Source organism: Cygnus atratus, chromosome 2, assembly GCF_013377495.2.
Source record: "Cygnus atratus isolate AKBS03 ecotype Queensland, Australia chromosome 2, CAtr_DNAZoo_HiC_assembly, whole genome shotgun sequence".
Classification (NCBI taxonomy): domain Eukaryota; kingdom Metazoa; phylum Chordata; class Aves; order Anseriformes; family Anatidae; genus Cygnus; species Cygnus atratus.
This window is the reverse complement of record NC_066363.1, coordinates 136,317,490-136,337,894: the sequence shown is the minus strand read 5'-3', so window position 1 is coordinate 136,337,894 and position 20,405 is coordinate 136,317,490. Positions and strand designations below refer to the sequence as shown.

Sequence of the window (20,405 nt, the reverse complement as noted above, 5' to 3'; positions counted from 1 at the left end):
TTTTATTAGTCCTCTTTTCCAGCTGCTGACTTGGAAGCAGGGTTCTATGTGGAAAGCAAAGTTGGAAATAAAAGTTTGCTGAAAAGAAAGTTTTTGAAGTCTGACAACCACTTATGTACTTGTGTAAAATTCTTGACACAAGTAAAGAGGTATTCACTGCTTTCCCCTCTTTAGATTTAGTTAGAAAACAGAGAAAAACAGGACTTTTTCAGAGAAAAAAGTCTCACATTTACAGGCTGGGCAGCATGTAATAGTGAATGAGAGTTGTGTGTCATATGAAGAGAGATTACAGTTTAGGAGGATAAGAAAAAAGCAGACAAAAACAGAGAAAATTAAAATGTTTTATATTTAACATTTATTATTTTACCATCTAAAATGAATGTAACTTAAAATAAAAATGCCCTACCTGTTGCTACCTGCCTGATACAAGTCATGTTAACACCAGGGAGAAAATAATTCAAATGCTTGCATCCAGGACAATTCTAGTAGCCCACTGTGGTCTACACAAACTAAAAGAAATATTATTATGCTATTCTATACAAATCTTACATTTCGATGTTTTCAAGAAAATTCATGCTTTAAAAGTTTGCGCTTCTGCCATTAAATAACAATTTATACAGTGCTTATAAAAAGGACTGCTCAGATTATCACTTCTGGGAACAGTATTTCATACCACTGTAACTAAAAACTTGCATCAAGTTACTTGAGGTACCTTATGCATAAAAAAGGGCATTTTTTAAAAGTAGTGTCCACGTGTCATGGCAACACTTCGAGTTACCTTAACTGCTGTTAAAAAAGTTCATCTGAGAGCTCACAGAGTTCTTTAAGTTTGTCAAACTTTGACCCCCACTCGTGGAGGCAATCATAATTTAGATCTTCATCATCACTAATGGAGTCTAAGGAACTAAGGCTCCCTGCAAGAGAGCATTCTCCTTCGAGGCAGTAAAAATGAATAGTGTCAGCTGGGAAACTCTGTAGATCATTGTCTGCATCACAGATGATTTGAGAAACATATTCCTTGAAGTCTGGAACACTTCCAACAGCTGATGTTGCTTGTTTTTGATGTGCACATTTTGGTACTGGGTCTCTTTTTCGGCCAGTGGGTGTCCTGGAGTATGGAGAAGTTGCCCTCAAGGTCAGGTGGGGAAGGTTACGGAGAGGTTTCTTCAGTTCATTTATATCGTAAGCAGTCTGGAAAACAAAAATGCAAGTGTCAGAAAGAAACAACACAAGAGGAAACAGGTTCCCAAAAATGTTTTAAAACCAGTGCAACACAAAACTGTATTCTGTGAGTTTTCTACAAACTGAAAGAAAGAGAAAAGTTCAGATACACACTTTGAGAGATGTCAGTCTCCAGCTAAATCAAGAATGCCGTGTTCAGAGCAGCCCTCTCAAAAGTGGCCACAAATAACCAGCATGAAAAGTACAGACTGTGTTAAGATAGAAACCTCCAACTCAAAGAAGTACTTCAGGTAAAAAAAAAAAAAAGAATTAAAAAAAAGGCCAATTGGCTAAGGACAATAAAGAAAAAAAAATAAATACAAGGCCTGGAAAAGGAAGAGGAGTAGAAACTAGATGTGCAAAGACTGGATTGAGACTGCATCATACCTGGTCACGTTCTCCACCTCCTTCTTCATTATAATTTAAGACATTTTCTCTAACATCCTCCCAGCTTTCACGCTCTTCAGGAATGTGGTAAATTCCTCCTTTCCGAAACCCTGAACTTCCCCACTGACTCCACACCGTGTAAGAGACCAAGAGAGCTGGAAGAAAAAAATACACATATTTGTTTTATGAAGGATGACAAAATACAATGCATGATAAACAGGCAGTTATGTGACTCCTGAGGTATTAAATCACCTCTTAATCTGACAAACAACTACCCGGAAGAAAAGTGTAATTGTTAATATATAAAGAGCTTATATTCAGGAACGTAAAGAGTCATCTATGTGTATTACATCATAAACTTCATTAAAAGGGTATTTTACTTACCTAAAGGAATCCATTTAAATAGAAGGCATTTTGGCCAGTCTCTGGCCTTTCACCAATCCTGAGTAAATAAGATACCCACAGTAAGTAAAACACTGTTTTAATGAAGGTTACAAGTGTAATATAATCACTGGAGTCTTTACTGTTCTGAGATGCATATGCAGTTTTTCTTACTGATACGAGAAGCACAGTTTTACAGTGAACTATCATTTTGGCCAAAGTGGGCCTAAAAGTGCACACATTGTGAACATTTCTTTTTGCCCTGCACTCTTATTTAGGCTTGCTTTTGGGAGTGTAAACCCTCTAGAGGTTTTACAGAAGAGAAGGTCTCTGCCTTCCTAATATGTGAGTAACACATGCCTGCTGTAGGTCCTACCTAATACAAAAGCACTGGCTCGGGGCAGGTGGGAGTTTCAGATGGATAGGGCTGCACATGTTGGTGGAAAATCCTTTTTTAAGAAAGACTGAGAACAAGTGATTCTGGAAGAGAGAAGTCCTAAATTTGCTTGAAGTGACTTCAAGCAAGTAAACTGTAAATATGTATCGATGCCTGTCTCTTAGCATCCTCAAATGAACTCCCAACTTGTGATCTCCAGAAAAGGAGAAACACTAATCACAACATCTGAGGGTAAAGCAGACTTGATTCAAACAAAGAGCAAGGTACAAGATTAAAAAAGAAAAGAAAAAAATAGTAAAACAACAACAAGTACTTGTTTTCCTACCTAGGAAGACAAGGAGACACATGCTGATAGCCAGAATAGAGCCAGAGCTGAGTCCAACAGGTCTTCCAGCCTTCACCTGGCTAATTTCACACCATCTTCCCCTGTAGCCTTCGGGGCACTGGCAGATGGTCTTGTCTTGGGATTGAGCCACGCAGGTACCTCCATTCCTACAGGTCCAGTGTCCGCAAGCTGAGGAGGTACAGTGTCTGAGCCCAGTAAGGCTATCAACCACTTCCACTTTCCCAGCTGGACACCTGGTCAACAGAAGCACAAGGGATCTTTAAGGCAGGTGATGCACCTGGAGCTGCATGCTGTTTTGTGCACAGTTTGTTACTATTTCGTTAAAGCCAATGATTACAGTCTGCTCAAGCAAACCACAAGTCGGCATCGAGAGCATCAAATAGATGCAAAATCTAACAGTGAGCCAGTAGGCTTATGAAAATGTGAACATATATTCAGCTTTCCCCGTCCAGAAGATTTGCACAAGAGCTTCACTCCTGCCTTAAAAAAGGGATTTATCAGCTTCTGAACCCTTTTTCTACAGAGGTCTTCAAAATCCGTAGCAGGAAATGGATAGCTGAGATTAATGGGAAAAGGGCTAGCGAACACTTAGAATAAACTTTGTAATGTTCATTTGGACCTTTGGGAAAGAGATGACCATTGATCTGCTCGGAAGGACCCAGCTTGTCTTTCAGGACTTGGATCTGCAGAGAAAGCAATTCCTTCTGATGTGTAATTGGAGAGGCCACGCAGGAATACTGTGAGGAACACAGACCTGCTCTCTGCACTCCGATGAAAAAACACTCATGAATAGATAGAAGAGCCTTCACGTTGTTCTTTTACAAAAGCACTGAAGAAAGGAGGGTCCCGAGGCACGCTTTGGACCGTCTCACAGCCTCCTTCAGCAATGCGTTGCTAGGCCTCAGAAGTACAAAGTTTGGCTGAATTGAAGGAATTCAAGTGGTACCTTCTCCTGCTCCTGCATGGTGTTTTGTTGTTGCTGTTTGTTTTGTTTTGTTTTCTGAGCATGCAATATAATGCTTGTATTTTGATTTGCACATTTTAATGTAATTTTTGGATATTTTCTTTAAGAGCTGACTCTTTTGCAAGGAACTAACTGCATGGGATACCAGGCTGGTGGGCTTTGGTTCTGACACTTGGCAGCCAATTTTAGAACTCAGTTTTGTGACAGTCTGATCTTGAAAGTCTCATTGCCTCATACAAAGTATGACCAACTTCAGCTTCTTTACAAAACATATATATCATATATTCTCTCTATATATAATGTATACACATTATATATACATTGTATTAATACAATACATATTTTCACACAGGCTGGCAGAAAACAAAGCTTTTGCAGTCCAGATTTTATCAAAGGGCATTTCATTTCCACACTGGCCTGTGATTTTCTCACCATGGGAAAAAAATGGTAGAATAAGTAGGTTGGTCCCACGTCAGACTTGCAGGAAAAGGCAAGTTTGGCCCGCAGTAGGAGATGAGATGAAGAGCAGGATATGTGCTTGGGATGCCCCCTCTGGTCAGAAGCAGCAGGGAGTTTCACTGTTAAAAGCAATTTGCCCGACCTAGGGTGGAAAAAAAGAGCTTCCCAACCACCCCGGGTGGAAAAAAACCAAAAGCTGCATGTACCGGCATTCGTATTTTCTCCACAGGTCTACACAAAGGAAAGGGCTGTAACAGGGCTGGCTGCTGCAGGCACTGGAATGGCATCCCATCGTGACACCCTGCCGCCTCAGAATTAAGCCAAACTCTGTGCTCTTGCCTTCCACGAGAAGTGGCTGACCATTCAGCTGGACATCACGTAAACAACCTGCATTAAAGAAGGGGAATGCACATAGGAATACGTTGAGTTAGCAACTTCCCTACCTTCCTTGCCCTCAACTTGTATGCAGGAGACCTTAAGGCATGCTGAAATATAGAGAAAAAATAACAAATTTTATAATGATCCTTAGATGACTTATCTGTTTTATTTTAGAAAAGATACAGGACATGGGCCCATGTGCCCTAGTCCCTCTGGAGATTGACAATACTTCTCCAGAACAGCTTGATTGTACCAATGTAACAATTTATCAGAGCTGTGCTATGGACCAGAACAGCTCCCCTAAATTAATCTAGACTTAAAATCTTAGATGTGGAGCTGAATGAGAAGCAACACACTGGAAAAAGCAGTCTTTTAGAGAGGCACAGTCTCAAAGTCCTAGCACCCCTGCCCCAGGAAACAGAGACAGCACCACATATTGCCTCCCAAGTCTTTCTCTTCCTTCCAGGACATGTGTCTGTTCCTTAAACCCATCCACGGGGTAAAGTGATTGAAGATCACAGCACGATTTCCCTACTTGCAACATTTGCCATTGGAAATGAAAATACAAAGTGCTACAGGGGCTCTACATCTTCACTAGGAGCAGATACAGTGGTATATAAAGAGATGAACACTAGCTCTGACTTCCCTAGCAGAGGAAGTGAGATTTCATGGGCACAGTAGTCCGTGTGGGAGTTCTTACTTGTGTTTTAGACTCTCCATTGTACTCAAAGATGACACCTTTAGGTTGTAATTGCCTTCTTTTTGAGAGTTCATCACATCACTTACCTTGGAAATCGCTCTCTGAATGACTGGGAAAGCGGTTTCCTAGCACAACGCTTGCCCAATCCATTTCAAACCATCTGTTCGTGCCCAAAACAGAGGTCACTTCTTGATCACCTCCACCACTGTTAACACGCAGAGTAAATTCGTTGTTGTAGCGCTCCATGGTCAGCAGAACCCACTGGCCGCTATTTATACGTAACGTCTTCATTCTCAGAGAGTGATTTTTGTCCCCCAAGCTGATGTTAACGCAAAAAAACCCCCCATCCACCTAAAAGACAATAAAGACCTTTAGTAACAGAAATGCACCCGTGAGTGTTATTGCACTGTCCTGCCTCAAAACCAAACCAAGCCAAAAAAAAACCAACACAGACCTGAGCTTTTAAAACTGAAATGTCACTCGTGCTTTTAAGGGTGTGAAAAAGTCTTTATTCACAGATGAAAATTGCCACGAGAAAACTTCAGGTCCAGGAATTATCAGTTCCTTTTTTTGCAGGCCACTCTCTCCTAACTCAGATGAACCTTTTTATCGGTCTTCTCCCTGGTGATACCGATCTCTGTCTTCCCATCTGACCCTGCCCTTACAACTGGAATAGTTAGCCTCTGCCTGGCTAATATAATCCAGACAGCTTTTTTTTTTTTTTTTTTTTTTTTAGCAAAAAACAAAAATGTAGAGGGAAGCTTTATTGCCGGAGACAGATAAAAGCAAAGGGAAAAGGCAAACAGGACAAAACAATCTTCCCCATTCACGTGTATCACGTGTGCTCACCAGTACTTTTACTGGCAGTGAAACAACTAGACTTTATGCTGTATTGTCTCACCACTAAGCAACACTGCTCTGGCTGTGCTTTATTTTCAGGAAGGACAACGCAAATAAGAGCAGTTGCCCTCATGTGGTGAATTCTTGCTCTTTATTAAGTTAAAAACAGGCGTCCTTAACCAGGAACTGCATCTACATCTCCTGTTGGGATACTCCATGACAAATGAAGAAGACTGAAGCAGAACAGCTTTTGGGGCACCCACCTCCAGCCGCAGGTACCCGCTCCCATCTGCAGAGGCCAAGCTGAGCAGGGTGCTGCGGGAGATGCGGGTGCGCACCATCAGCCGGATCCGAGTGCTCCGAGTGCTGCGAGTGCTCCTCGGCTCGTAGTGGATCCAGCTGTCCCTTCCAAAAGCCCACTCTGGAAGAACTAAGCACAACACACACACACAAAACCAAGGAGGAAATCTCAGAACTAGCTGCTCCCTCAGATCTCCCTTGCTTGAGAATTAACCAGTTCTGAACGTCGGAGTTTTAGTTCTTAAGAAACTTTGACAACATAGTGAAGCATCATGGAAAGCACTCACCCCACACAAAGAATTTAATAAATTAAATCCACATATGCATGCACCCCCCTTAATTAAGGAAATTATGAGAGAAAGAACAAACCAAGAATACAGAATTTAGGTAGCAAAGGGACAATTCGACATTCTGCTCATCACAGGCTACACATTCTACCCAATCATTCCTACACTGAGCCCCAAACCTCTTTTTTTTGTCTGTTTGTTTTTAAAACTAAAACATTTCTTCCAGTAAAGTAGTTGGAAATGATCCGAAGACAAAAATCCTTATTTTCCTATCACCTTGGGGAATCCACTTGAGAGCCTTCCAGCAGAAGTCTTTGATGAAGTTGTTTCCATTTTTGTGGAGATCAGCTATCACTAAACCCAGAGCCTGGTGCTTTTATGCAGCAGGTTCCCACTTTAGTCTCATTACCTGACAGCAGTCCTAGGTCTCCTTGTTCTGGACACAGCCTAGTTGAAAAAAGAAATTTCTTCCAACCAAGTAAAGATATAATCCAAGTTCATGGCTATACAGGAAGAATGCTGAGTCACCAACACCTAAGCTGAGGTCAGAGTCACTTAAATAAAAATCCAAAAAGTGCCAAAAAGTGGGTGGTGGGGCACTTAGGCTGGTTCCCAGGACATGAAACATCATATGATAGAGACTTAATTTCTGCATTCTCTTTCTCTCTCACTGTTTCTCCTATCTCTTTCTTTCCTAAAGTTAATTTTCTTTTCTCCTTTAACTTATTGCCTCATATTATTCTTCCTACCCCACTGTTCTCTTTTGCTCAATATCCCTGAAGCAACAGGCTCGAACTGATGAGCAGGGATGGACTTTCTTGGGACACTACAGTGATTCCTGACCCTAGCTGTCTGCTCCTTGCTGTGAGTGTGGCTCTGCCATTTGTAAAGCATCAGCTCAACACCAGTATCTACAGCCCAAAATATTAGAAGAAACCGGAACCCATCGGAGTTTTCCTAATACAGCAGGATGTGACTTGTGGATTTTAGTTTCTGAGCACTTGGTTTCTCACACAGTGGTGTGGGGTAGGAATCAATACAGTTGTCCCAAATAAGCAGCTGGGCTTATGAACCAGCATCCCAAGATAATGCAAACCAGAATAAGACTTAAATATAGGCAGATGTTTATAAACCAGCATCATCTGTCTGCAGAACATTAATACAAATAACTGAGCTATATTGACCACTTACGTGGTCATTATAAACACTTAAACAATGAAGGCTCCAGGCCTAGAATGTGCCAATTGTGATTCCAGTCCTCACCACAGCAGACAGGCTTCCACTGGGTAATTTAATGTCACCTTTCAAGTCTTGTGTGGGAGACGGAGGAAGAAAGAAAGGGTCTGGCTGCTTGCAGGGTGTTATTGTTCTGTATGCAAGATGGACAAGTAAGAGCATTAAGCTGAAAGGATATGTGCAGTACGCCACCAGTTGTGTCTATTAATCACAACGCATTGATTCAATGCTACCTAGCACGTGCTCCTTTCCAACTGATCACTGCTGCTCATCCACTCCCGTAGCTCACTCAAATTAAGGGGTTGAGGGAGCAAATTCTCCTCTCACGCTACGCAAAGCCCCAGATGTTATGGGGCATTGGTACTCATAGTCTGTTACAACCAACCCCATCATTCCTACCTTGTACCTAGAGGGATCAAGCAGACTCAGGGCAGGTAAAGTCCCAGTAAACACCTGTAACTTGTGTCTGCTTTCTGCTTCTGAGCACAGGCTGCTGAAGGTATATGCAGGCCAGAGCCAACTTCAAGCATGTGTGCCCTGAACAGGGCTGCGGGCAACTAGGAGCGCTTCACACATTAAAGAACTTATTTCTTAGATTTTTGAATTGTGCTAAAACTTTGTAATTTCTTACAATGCCTCTGAGGTTTTCATTACAGCCCCTTGCATGCTTTTGTTCTCTGATGCACATTTCATGCTGATTTTGCACAGGATAACACATTTGCCAGAGCTGGCCTCATGTTATGTCCCCACATGAACCCACCGCTGCAGTTTAAGGGCATTGCACAACCTTCAATTCATTCCAGTGGCAGAGGGAAATGTAATTATCCCCCTTTTATGGATAGAAAATTGGACCTGAGGACTTGAGGGTTGTGTCCCCAGGTTTTACAGACAGAAGATACCAAGCTGGCACCTAATCACTCTTAAGACTACTGCAAGATGACGAACAGCACCATATTCATTAAACTGACTTTTTTGATCAGTATGGTCAGAGGAAGAATGCACAATGCAAAATGTTTCATCTTTCTCCACTGAGAAATAAGGTGTTGTGTAAAAAAAGGCAAATCAGCCCGTGTGACCACTTGCCTCCTTCACAAAGTAAAGCAGGTCTCATCAAGATCCCCATCTGTGACGTCACCTTTATTCAACAAGAGTAAGAAGGATAGTTACATTGCTGCAGATCTAAATCATTCCCAGAAAGCAGCATGGTCTTATTAAGTTCCTCAGTTCAAAGTGGTGGCAAACAGAGCTGTGTCTTTGATACTATTCCCACAGATCCTTGCATGAATTTCTCCCTAGAACTTGCAGTACCTTTGTCACATGCTGGGCCAGCATATCCTGGGGAGCAGTCACAGCGAAAGAAGTCCCAGCCACCAACGCACTTGCCATGGACACCACAGGAGGCCACCCCAGCGCTCTGACACATTTCATCCGTAAGGACGCACCCGGGAGCGCTGTTCAAGGACTCTGCAGGGTGCTCTAAATCATAGACCTAGGCAAGGACAACGAGAAGCATCACATCAGGTGTCCACAGTTGACACTGGTAGATCCAAGATCAGTTTTAGCAGCCCTACCTTACTGTCAACGACAACGTTGCGAATGCAGCCAACAAACCCTTTGAAGTGCTTTTGTGAGGTGTGGTAAGGCAAAGTCTTCTTAACGCCCCCCAGCTGTAGGGGCTGATGGCCACTGAAGAGCCTACCCATGTTGAGGGGAAGACAGAGAAAGAGAGAATTAGTGGAAAGAAAGAATACAATCTGCTAAATTTTCTTTTCCTCCTCTCCCTTCCTTCTCCTTAGATCTTCTGAGCTATTATGTTTCCACTTTGCTTTTTGTTTGTTTGTTTTGTTTGTTTGATTGTTTGTTTTTTTTTACCTCCAAGTTTCCACAGTCTCTTCAGAGGCTTCACAGGCAGACAGATCCACTGGGGACATCTTCTTAACAACGCTGTTGCTATCTCTAATGATGTTTACGCAGTGGTCAAGAACCAGCTTCACTTTCTGGAGAAAGGTATTATTTAAAACAATTGCATCTGGAGACACGCGTACATTTTAATTACACATTTTCTTTCACTTAGCAGAAGGGGGATGTTAACTAGTGATTACATTGTAGGAGACTTCATTAAAATACTAAAACAGTTCTATACACTAATCTGGAGAGTTGGCATATAACTAAGGAGCCATACAAAAGAAAAATCTGACTCTACCATGACCAGGCCAAGTCTCTGACAGGGCAGAGAGAAGACAGTATTTTCTTGGAGTGTGCTGCCAAATCAGAACCCAAAGAGACAAGCTAGCAGAGCAGACGGTCTGCCAGGTTCCCTGTTCCAGATCCTGACATGCTCACTGCTTTCTGTTATGGGGGAGAGAAAAGGGCAACCTAGGAGATGGCCTCACCAGTGTTACATCAGCAAGAAGTTCCCCTTACACAAAAGCATTTCTATCTTCTTTGTGAGTCACCTGGTGGGGCAGGGTTTCCCACTCCAAGAAATTAAGGATATTTCACTTCATCAGCCCAGGAAGCATCTCGTCCCCTGGATTATCATAAATCCAAGGTCTAAGCAATAGATCATTAATAGATAATTAATAATAATAATAATAATAATAATAGATAATAGATCATTAAACAAAGAAAACAGCAGGGCCCACGTCAAAGTTGGGTCAGACCTCTCAAGGCCTTGTTCTGATTGACTGCCTCAAGACTAAAGGGATATCTGAGCTGACAAACTTCAGTCCCTGCCCTTGCAGTGATGGGATGATTGTTGAAAAATCTCTACAGGCACAAAAAGGGGTTCTGAAGGGGTTCTAGATACAGGAATTAGTGCTTTACCAGGATTGCCCATATTTACACTTGCCTTTCCATCATTTATAATTTTTATATTGTGCCAGCGACGATCTGCGACATTAACTTTTGGGGACAGCTGCAGGAAAAGCTCGCCAGAGCCATGGCTGACAGTCAGCGATGGGACACCACCAGAAAGCTCTGCAGAAAAAAGACCGTTACTGGATAAGCACCCACCTTGTTCCTATACGCACCCAGCTGAACCCTGTGTCACCCTCAAACTTTAGTCTGAGGAGCTCTTTAGCCAGTGGAGGGAACTTAGTTTTAAAATGTCCAGCTTCTAACACGGTGACGGGACACACACCGGGCATGGTGGCAAATTGGTCTGCATTCTCCTTATCCTCCAAAAGTAACTTTCTGAACCTTTTTATTTTTTAAATGGAAAAAAAAAAGCCACCAATACTACTAACTGCAAGTAATTCATGTTTACGCAACCACACAGAACAAGTACCCGTGAAGTTACCAACCCAACGCCACGAAATCTTTCAGCTCTCCAGGCTGCCCTCGTGCTACTGGTCCCTGGTACAACAGAAGGCCGTCGGGGACTTCGGTGATAAACTCCAAGGAGATGCGGCTCTCAAAGCAAGGCTTGAGAGGAGGGAACCAGGCGTAACCGTGGCCTCTGAAGCTGTGTTTTGTCTGCTGGCAGTCTGGTCCGTGGAAATTAGGAGAGCATTTGCATCTATTAAAAATAAAAAATAAGAAAAAAAATCCACCATGCAAGCAGAACTGGCTAAGGGCTCATCCTACAGCAGGACTCTCCAATCTGATCATAGGAGCCTCTGATGCCTTGGCCATTGTGACAGTTGAATAAGCACTAGCAAAACTTCCATTATAAAATGTACTCCATTTACTTGTTTGTACAAACACAATTTATCTTTAGATCTAAATCGTATAAGGTAAGATTAATTGCCTAATATTAAGCAAGATAATTATGTGTGTAAATGAAGGAGCCTTCCTAAAAGACCCCTCACAAAACCAGTGAAAATGGAGCAGAAGTAAAGGAGCCTCAGAACTGAGCAGATAATACATGGCAGAGCGCTACCAAGGATAACAGTATTCCCGGGCACCAAAATTTCCCTACCTGATTACACCTGAGCAGCACTGTCAGGCTCAGGTCTTCACTGTCAGCAGGGCTTCTGCAGTTTCAGTCTGAGTCCTACCTCCCCTGTCAAGGCTCTTCAGAGAAGAGCTCCTCAGAAGAGGCTGGCTAGTTGTTTCTGCCTTCCTATGCTGGGATGGCCGCTTTCAAGCAAACATGCCTAAGGTTTCCCTTCTGGAAGGGTACTAGGTTCATTCTGAGCTAGCACAGTCCCACTATTTTTTTCATCTTCATGCTATTTTCTCTACGAGATGTAATTTTTGGAGAAAAAAAATCAAGGCAAGGAACATGGGGACATGATTAAAATGTTTAATAACATTGAGGTAGGCTGCGCAAAACAAAGACATTTTGCAGGGCGACATTAAAGGAACCATGACTGCCTGCAAAATTCCCAAGGTTTTCCTGGAGACTACGACAAACCAAAGTACCTATTTGAAAACAGAGGTTTATTTGCAGGACCTGTGTGAAGTACAACAACAGTCAGACCTGCCACAGTGAGAAGCCATGCAATGACACTCCCCAACCTTCCTGTCCTCCTCCCCACAGACCGAGCAGAAGCACTCTGCCTGCACCCCAGGCAAAGCCCCACCAACCTGTAGCCCAAATCAGTATCCACACACGTGCCACCGTTGAGACAAGGGTTCGTCTTGTATGAGGAGCAGGAGAGATGGGAACTCTCCCGAGCTGCACAGCCACACAGGGCACTGCTCAGGACTGTCACAGACACCAGCGAAACACTTCCAGCTGTGGTTATCGTTGGCACATGACTCTGCTCATACTTGCTGATGCATCCGCTGCTATGAGTGCAGTTTGCAGTCACACATTCGTCAATGCCAATCTGGGTGATATTTATATCCAAGATGTTTTCCAGCTGTGGAGAACAATTAGTTGCATTCATCTGACTTTTCCACAAAGGGGAAGCTCACAGATGACAGACGTGAAAAGCCCAAGTCTTATTTATTCTCAAAACTGGTTGCTGTGCCATTTCCTTCCAACATTTACCTCACTCTGTCCAGTCAAAGGCAGTTCAGCCTGGTATCTGTTAAGGCAAAAGCCTTGTTATATAAAGTCATTTATAGTGTGAGTGAGTATTTAGAAGACAAAAATATTGTCATATTCATCATACATTAAGTGGATAAGTTTTATTCACTTATAGTTCTGATGGACTATTTTACATAGAATCTGAGCTGTACTTTTCATCTGGACTTGTGCCTTAATACTGAGAAGGGTGAACTGGCCTTGGCAATGAAGAAATACCTTTTCTGGCAACAGTGAGTTATTACTGCAGCACTGATTATAAACGTGTAAGAACAGAGTCAGCCTACATGTAAGAACAGAGTCATTTCCAACAGAGCAAGTCATTTAAATCATAGCAGAATTTTATTTTTTTTTCCTGCAAGAGGACACAAACTTTGTAAGATTTTAAATGCACATTTCTAACCTGTTTCTCCACTGGGTAATGGTTATTTTACTGCTTTGCCCTCTTAACTCAGAAAGCTGGAACTGTTGAGTGAACACAGGTTTCTGAGCTTCAGCTACAGAACATTTCTGTGTAAGAGAATATAAACTGAAATATTAAGACCCCATGTACAAAGGTAACAGCCAAACACATCCTTTATACAGGATTTTACAGCCTCTTCAATAGGAAAAACATGTTTACATTCCTAAAAGTTTGCTCGTTGTGTTTGGGTGATTCAATTTGTATTTACAGGCTGGCTTCTAAAGCATTCACATTTGAAACTTTAAATATAAATGTTAAAGGACTATTTGACTTTACTGATTAAAATTATCCGTTTTTCTCACACATTATTCCTTTAGTCATTCTAAATATGCACATTCACTAGGCAGTGGATATTATCTGAGTAGCCACAGTGCGAAGATGCTGTGCTTTCATATGTAGTATACATACACTTACCCACGCTCTGGAGGCTGCAACGTTGCCATTAAGTTTTTCTGCTTTATAATAGGGTGGACCATAAACTGCAAACCAAACATCAACGCCTTGGGTTTGACTTGGGCTATTTAACACACTGAAAATGTGAACATTTTCAAATGGGGCAGACATGATTTCTGAAAGCAGCTTCTTCATCTGGTTGTATTTACTCTCTTTTTCAGGGGATTGGGATATGAACTCCTCTGGGGTGATACCTGTAACAGAATTTAAAAACCTGACAAACACTTATCTTGCAACTGTTGTAGCAATAGAAAAGGGGAGCAGGACAGAACAAATATTAAGGCTGCAGAAAATGCACTCAATTGTAAATTTATGAGTGTTTTCATTTTTAGGCTCTGAAATTTTCCATGCTGGCTTCTTCTTAGGATTTGTGTAATTAAGCTTTTTGATTCTTATTCATTTCTTTTTTTTTTTTTCATTCTTTTAAATCAGAAACATGGTTAAGATTTTATTTTTTCACAAAGATTGAAACAATCTGGTGAATTTCAGGGAACCAGTTGTTCAAATAAGGATTTTTTCCGAAACATAAATTGCTGTTTTGTCGAAAAGTCGGTGTAGAAATCTTGTATCTTCTCTTCAGCATCAGACAAGCATTTCTTGCCGACTTTTCTCCAGACATGTGCCTTACATGCAGTAAGGACATGTCAGAGGACCGCGCAAATGAAGATGCATTTTCAAACCTTTATCTATCAGGCCATTAGCTCCTAAGTTTAAGAGCATTAGAATTCTAAGTAACACAGTAGTAACATTAAAGAAGTAGATTTCAGTATTACGATTCTAACATACTTCATCACCTTGCTTACCTTTTATTCGTATAGAACCAGCATTACGGAGGGCATCATCTTTGATCTCCTTCACCGTAACCTTTACGGTTGAGACAACGTCTGGCCAGACTCCATCAATGACTCTAACTCTTATGTTGTATGTTCCTGGTGGGGTTCCTTCTTTAATAGTCAGCAAACCTGAGTTATCATTAAGGATAAAGTACCTGTAATAAGAGTTAAGCCAAGGAACAAGCTATGAGAAGTTAAAGAGCTAAGAAGTAATTATTATCACTGGTAGTTCCTCTGATCCACTTTATTTTGGGAAAGCTACCAAAGACAGCAGATGTGGTCCCTCATGAAGGGACAGTGCAGAACAGATCATTTTCACATTGCCTGTTGGCTCCTGATGACTCTCCACCAGTATATTGAGTTTTCTTCCTATTTCTATGCCATAGAAACTATGTAGAAAGACTCAGGCTACTACAGGCATAACTTTGGAAACCGTGTGAACTCCTAGTTCAAATACATTCATCAAGAGTGACAGAGCAGGCACAACCCACCTCCGAATGGCATATGTAAATCTCAACCCCGCTCATAATCCAGACACTGTGGTGGGAACACTTCCAATACACATAACATTTTAAAAACAGTGGTGACACTGAAATACCAAGTTCCAGGAGCTTGGAGGAAAGAGGATGGAAGTCAGTGGGTATTTTTTCTGTAGTGGGCCATTGATATTATGGATATGACTATAAACGGGCAACTGTGAATGGTGTCCCAGTAGATAGGGCACTCTATGAGGCAATGGGAAATGGATCAGTTTGGCATTCAGCATTATTTACTGTCATTTCACACTCAGAGAGGTTTTTGGAGAGCTACGCACAAGCATCTAACCAACAACATGCTTTTGCACACTTGTTTTCAAAACAAGACAGTTTAAGTACATTCCGTGTGTTAGCATCCAGGCAAGTTTTCCACACATTTTACCCAATATCCATTTTTCTCTCTAAATACCTTGATGTTTTTCCTTCAAATTGGTAGATTTTGCGATCCCAATCATCATTATCAGGGGCACGGACTTGTCCCAGGATGGTCATGGGTAGGATACCTAAAACAACATAGCATGTAAGTGGCATAGTCAGAACAATACCATTACGCAAACAGGTCAGCCATTCCAGTTTTACTGGTTTGCCTTAAACCTAAAACCTCTACAGAAATAGTTGTGATGATTCTTTACAGAAGATGTGCACCAGTTTGTAAATACCACATGCTGTCCTACGTGGGTAATAATGGGTGTTTGCTGTATGGCTGCAGAGATTAAACTCAACCAGAGGCTGCATGGAAGAGCAGTCAGGAAGGAAAAAGCTAGCCACCTCTGAAGAAAGATAAAAGAAATTCAGAAACAATGCCAGAATAATTCTTCCCATTATTTTAGCTGCCGTGCCCAACCAACTTACAGAGTGGTTTAGACAGGGGTTGAGGTTTGGCAGAACAACCAAAATATTGACTGGATGACAAAGGGCAAAAAACAATAGCAATTTGGAGGAAGTTACAGCAAGATAGAGAGGATGTCCAAAACACAATAACCAGGCTTATTTGGAGAAGGTGGTGAGACTTTGGGGTGAGAGGGAAAGCAGCATGTATTCTGCTGTTTTTAAACGCTCTGAGAAAAACTCAAAAATAAGTGTTGTTATTTGCTTGTTTTTAACCAAAAGCTATTTCTGAAGGAAAGATCCACAGGTATCTCGATTCATATATCTACTGAGTAAAGAATCAAGGATACACAAGGAGCAAAAGCTGTGCTTTCACCTTGTGAAAGGGAACAGCACAAACCCTGACATCTGAGGGCTGCATGCAACAAGGAGAGACAACTGTATGTGTCCTGCAGCTGGGACAACATTCATCTGATATTTTGTTGCATGCGGGATGCCCTGGTGTTTGACTCTTATATCATATGAATGTAGCACACAACACACTGGTAGACTTCTGATTCTGTTACCTTAAAAACACTTGCTATTCCCTCCCAGAAATTAGCAGGACAGATGACTTCAACCTTTAAAAAAGCAACTAAAAGAGAATTCAGACTTTATAAAAAGATCTGGTACTTAGGCTAGTTTGTACTCAGGCAGAGGTTCTCAGTACTTGGCTAGAGTTTCTCAGCAAAAAGCAGCAAGGTCTGAACTTGAGAGTGAGCACAAAACAGGCAGAATGTTTCAACACAAACAGATGGTCAACAGCATGTACATAGAAATAGTTTCTAGTGTCCCACAACAGACATGCTATTTAATGTGTTACTGAACCACTGGTTATATGGCAAAGAAAAATAGGAGGAAGAAATTACCTGAGCCTAAATGATGTAAGCAACCTAAAAGCTTTTTACCTGTGTGGTTTAATTTGCTGTTGGGCACCGGATCACAAGAGAACTGCTAGCTAATTTCCAAAGCAAGGAGGGAAACGTGGCATCTCTCACTGCTGCAGCCAGCGTTCACAGAAAATCCCTCCAGAACAGCGTTTGTCAGCTGAAGGCTGATATGAATGTCTCAGACAATTTACACAAGTTCAAGTTAAGAGTATTCATTGATACCAAATTGACTATTCAATTCAGTCTGTGCAGGGAACAAGGTTCTCTGAGTAACTCAGGTTCAGCACAGCAACATTCTGAATTCTGTTCTTTTCTCTTCTTTTCCCCTGGAATGTTAACTTTGCTGGAAAACCGCATCTGAAAACAAGGGATCATTACTCAAGTTTGGCAGAAACATGCATAGAATAGCAGGCAGCTATCCTCTTAATTCAAGGCTGCCTCAGCTTCTTCCACAAACCAAGTAGCCCAGAGTCCTTTGCCTTGCACACCTACTGTTCTTTGTGCGGGCTCGAGCAAACTTCAGTAGCACTTCTACTGAGATCTTATGTGGAAGAGGCCAGAGCCCTCTTGTGAATCTCACAGCTGTTCCTTTGGCCTTACCGTAACACCTGGAAGCAAGCATCAGAGAGCGCCTTACCATCGTAGCTGTAGATGAGGCACTCCATGTAACCAGCAGAATGCGGGTGGTCGTTCTGGTCCCCAATATTCACAGTTAATGTGTTGGTGGAGCTCATCGGTGGAATCCCGCTGTCTGTGATCAGGATGGGCAGGTAGAAGACCTTGTGCATTTCCCTGTCAAAGGTACGCAATGCAGTGAGCTGGGCACTTCCATTATGGAAATCCTGCAAGTGGAAGTTATCCAGACTATCAAAATTGCTGAGTAAATGGAAGGAGAAGGGTGCTCCGTTAGCAGCAGTGTCTCGGTCCTTAGCATACAGCAAAGCAGACGTCTCATTCATTTGGACTACCTGAGGAGAAGCTGTGTTTTCCCAGACCACTGGGTTATAATGAGCCTCAAACTCTGGCCCGTTGTCATTTACATCCCGCAGAGTCACTAGAACAGTGGCACTGCCTGCCAGAGGGGGCTGCCCCATATCTGTGGCAATAACGATGAGCTGGTACCGCGTCACTGCCTCATAATCCAGCAGTCCTGCAACCACCACCCAGCCATCACTAGCCACAGAGAACTGGCCACCTGGGTCAGACTTGTTCAGCAGGTGGAAAGAAAACCTTCCGTTCAGGCCAGAATCCAAGTCAACAGCAGACACCTGAACAACTTTGGTGCCTACAGGCACGTCTTCCCCCAGAGCAGCCACTTCATAGAATTGGGGGTAGAAGACCGGAGCATGGTCATTGGCATCCTCCACGTAGATCACACAGTGAGCGATGCTGAAGAAATCCATGTCCTCTGCTTTCAGAGTCAAATTGAACACCCTCTCGTGAGGCTTCTCAAAGTCAATCCGCTTTCGCAGCCGGATGAACCCGCAGTTGTTGACTTTATCTGTCTCCATGGAGAACTTGCGGTCGTTGTCGCCGTCGAGGATGCTGAATGTCACCACGGCATTTTCCCCCTCATCTCTGTCCACGGCAGACACCACTGCGACCTCGGTGTTAATGCTCGCGTTCTCGGAGACAAATGCCGTGTAGATTCTTTGCAGGAAGACCGGAGCATGGTCGTTCACATCAGTCACCAAAATAGTGGCGGTGCCTGTCCCAGTGAGCCCTCCTCCGTCTTTGGCCTCCACCACCAGTATGTACCTGTCTTCCTTCTCCCGGTCCAGGGAGCCAAGCATGGTATAGATGGTGCCGCTAACGGAGTTAATTGAGAACAAGTTCAGGTTAATTTCATTTTGGACGTTCTGAACGATTCTGTAGGTTAGTACAGCATTCGTGCCAGCTTTTGGGTCATCAAAGTCCACTGCGGTCATGTCCATAACAGCCGTGTCTGCTGGGGAATCCTCAGGGATGTGACCCGTGAAACAACTATCCGAGACACAGAGGAAAAGGGGCGCGTTGTCGTTCACGTCCCTCACTTCTATGATAACATCTGCGAAGCCAGTCAGTCCCTCTCCACTCTCATCTGTTGCTAGAACGAGGAAGCGCCATGTTGATCGCTTCTCGCGGTCCAACCTTCTGCTTGTGCTGATCTCGCCCGTGTTCTCGTTGATGCTGAATTCGCTACCGGCCCCCTGTCCGTGCAGGGAATAGCTAATGGCATTTTGATCAGCTGCTTGGTCGGGGTCTGTTGCAGAAACCTAGAAGAAACCACATCAGGGAAGTGTTTATGCAACGGAAACCAGGAAAATGCTGTTCTTTTACTGATGTCAGCTGGTATTGTGCAGGCTACAAAAATAGCATGAAATTTAACAACAAACATCTCTTGGTTTCAGTCACTCAGGTCAAGTACTCTCAATAAACATCAATGCACAGCCTAGAGAAACAGAAAGATCATGTTTAGACAGGCTAATATATTCTTCTTCCCATTATATTTTGGGAAGAGGAAATAACTTCAGAAAGAAGCAAGTGGGAATAATAACAACAGATCTGCTGAGCATATGTTTCTTATGAAACTCTTCAGAGCTGTAATACAAAGACAAAGAGGGACTTTCTCTCAGAGTGGACAGGAGGCTGTGGGAACAGGGTGGCCATATATCCAAGCTGATTATCAGCACGGGACAGAGGACTCCCAGCTCCACAGTCAAAGAGCATCCCTGATTATTTTTATTTGGTAGTATAAGCGTAGCCGAAGAGTCTGTGAACTTAAACACATGAAGTACAGATGCTAACCACACTATTTGTATACAATTCCTCAAATACACTTTCCCTTGCTTTGTAGAGGGAAGCTAACTTACTGTTCAACATTTCTGCTGGTCAAGGGAGTCCATCACACAAATTCAGCCAGACTCTATTCTCTTCTTTACAGAAAGTTGCTAGCAAATCCTAATACCAGGGCTTACCCACTCTGATGATACTGTCTCCTTGGATTTGTGTGCATGGACGGGACTGAGCCATTCTGTGTGCGTGGGTGGCTCAATCCTGCGAAAAAAATTAAAAAATCAGGTTTTTCTCTGCTGCATGAAAAGCACTTTACCTTTAGAACAAACGCAGGCAGATCTGTGAGTTCCTCCAGGACACTGCCATAATACTCATTCTGAGTGAAGACTGGTGCTTCATCGTTCTTATTCACAACATTGATGATGATAAGAGTGTGATTTTCCCACTTTCCATCAGATGCTACAAGCCGGAGCTCATAACGTTGTTCTTGTTCATAATCCAGTGACTGAACAATGAAGACAGTTCCAGCCTCAGGTTCCACATCAAAAACTCCTTCCGCATTTCCTGATGTGATCTGGTACCTGAGTTTGGCGTTTGCACCTACAAGAGAAAGCAAATGACCACAACCTGCACGCTCCCTGAATGTTCAATTCACTTGTACATGGTGGACATGTATCCAAGAGCAACCTTATTCACCAGGAACAGAGCAGGCTG

General features: G+C 42.7%; 1 protein-coding gene across 1 annotated transcript in view; it reads right to left on the bottom strand.

The window, feature by feature from the left end:
* Positions 1 to 789: 789 nt before the first annotated feature.
* Positions 790 to 20,405, bottom strand: part of LOC118247827 (neural-cadherin-like) — a 42,901-nt gene continuing 23,285 nt past the window's right edge. The window contains exons 17-33 of the mRNA XM_035546127.1: positions 20,008 to 20,291; positions 17,554 to 19,171; positions 15,569 to 15,662; positions 14,594 to 14,778; positions 13,752 to 13,984; positions 12,430 to 12,707; positions 11,202 to 11,416; positions 10,748 to 10,875; positions 9,769 to 9,893; positions 9,468 to 9,600; positions 9,205 to 9,385; positions 6,337 to 6,503; positions 5,320 to 5,584; positions 4,362 to 4,542; positions 2,712 to 2,965; positions 1,609 to 1,763; positions 790 to 1,191 (exon numbers count right to left, since the gene is read on the bottom strand). Of these exons, the coding sequence (XP_035402020.1) occupies positions 790 to 1,191; positions 1,609 to 1,763; positions 2,712 to 2,965; positions 4,362 to 4,542; positions 5,320 to 5,584; positions 6,337 to 6,503; positions 9,205 to 9,385; positions 9,468 to 9,600; positions 9,769 to 9,893; positions 10,748 to 10,875; positions 11,202 to 11,416; positions 12,430 to 12,707; positions 13,752 to 13,984; positions 14,594 to 14,778; positions 15,569 to 15,662; positions 17,554 to 19,171; positions 20,008 to 20,291 (4,898 nt within the window). The remainder of the gene's footprint in view (positions 1,192 to 1,608; positions 1,764 to 2,711; positions 2,966 to 4,361; positions 4,543 to 5,319; positions 5,585 to 6,336; positions 6,504 to 9,204; positions 9,386 to 9,467; positions 9,601 to 9,768; positions 9,894 to 10,747; positions 10,876 to 11,201; positions 11,417 to 12,429; positions 12,708 to 13,751; positions 13,985 to 14,593; positions 14,779 to 15,568; positions 15,663 to 17,553; positions 19,172 to 20,007; positions 20,292 to 20,405) is intronic.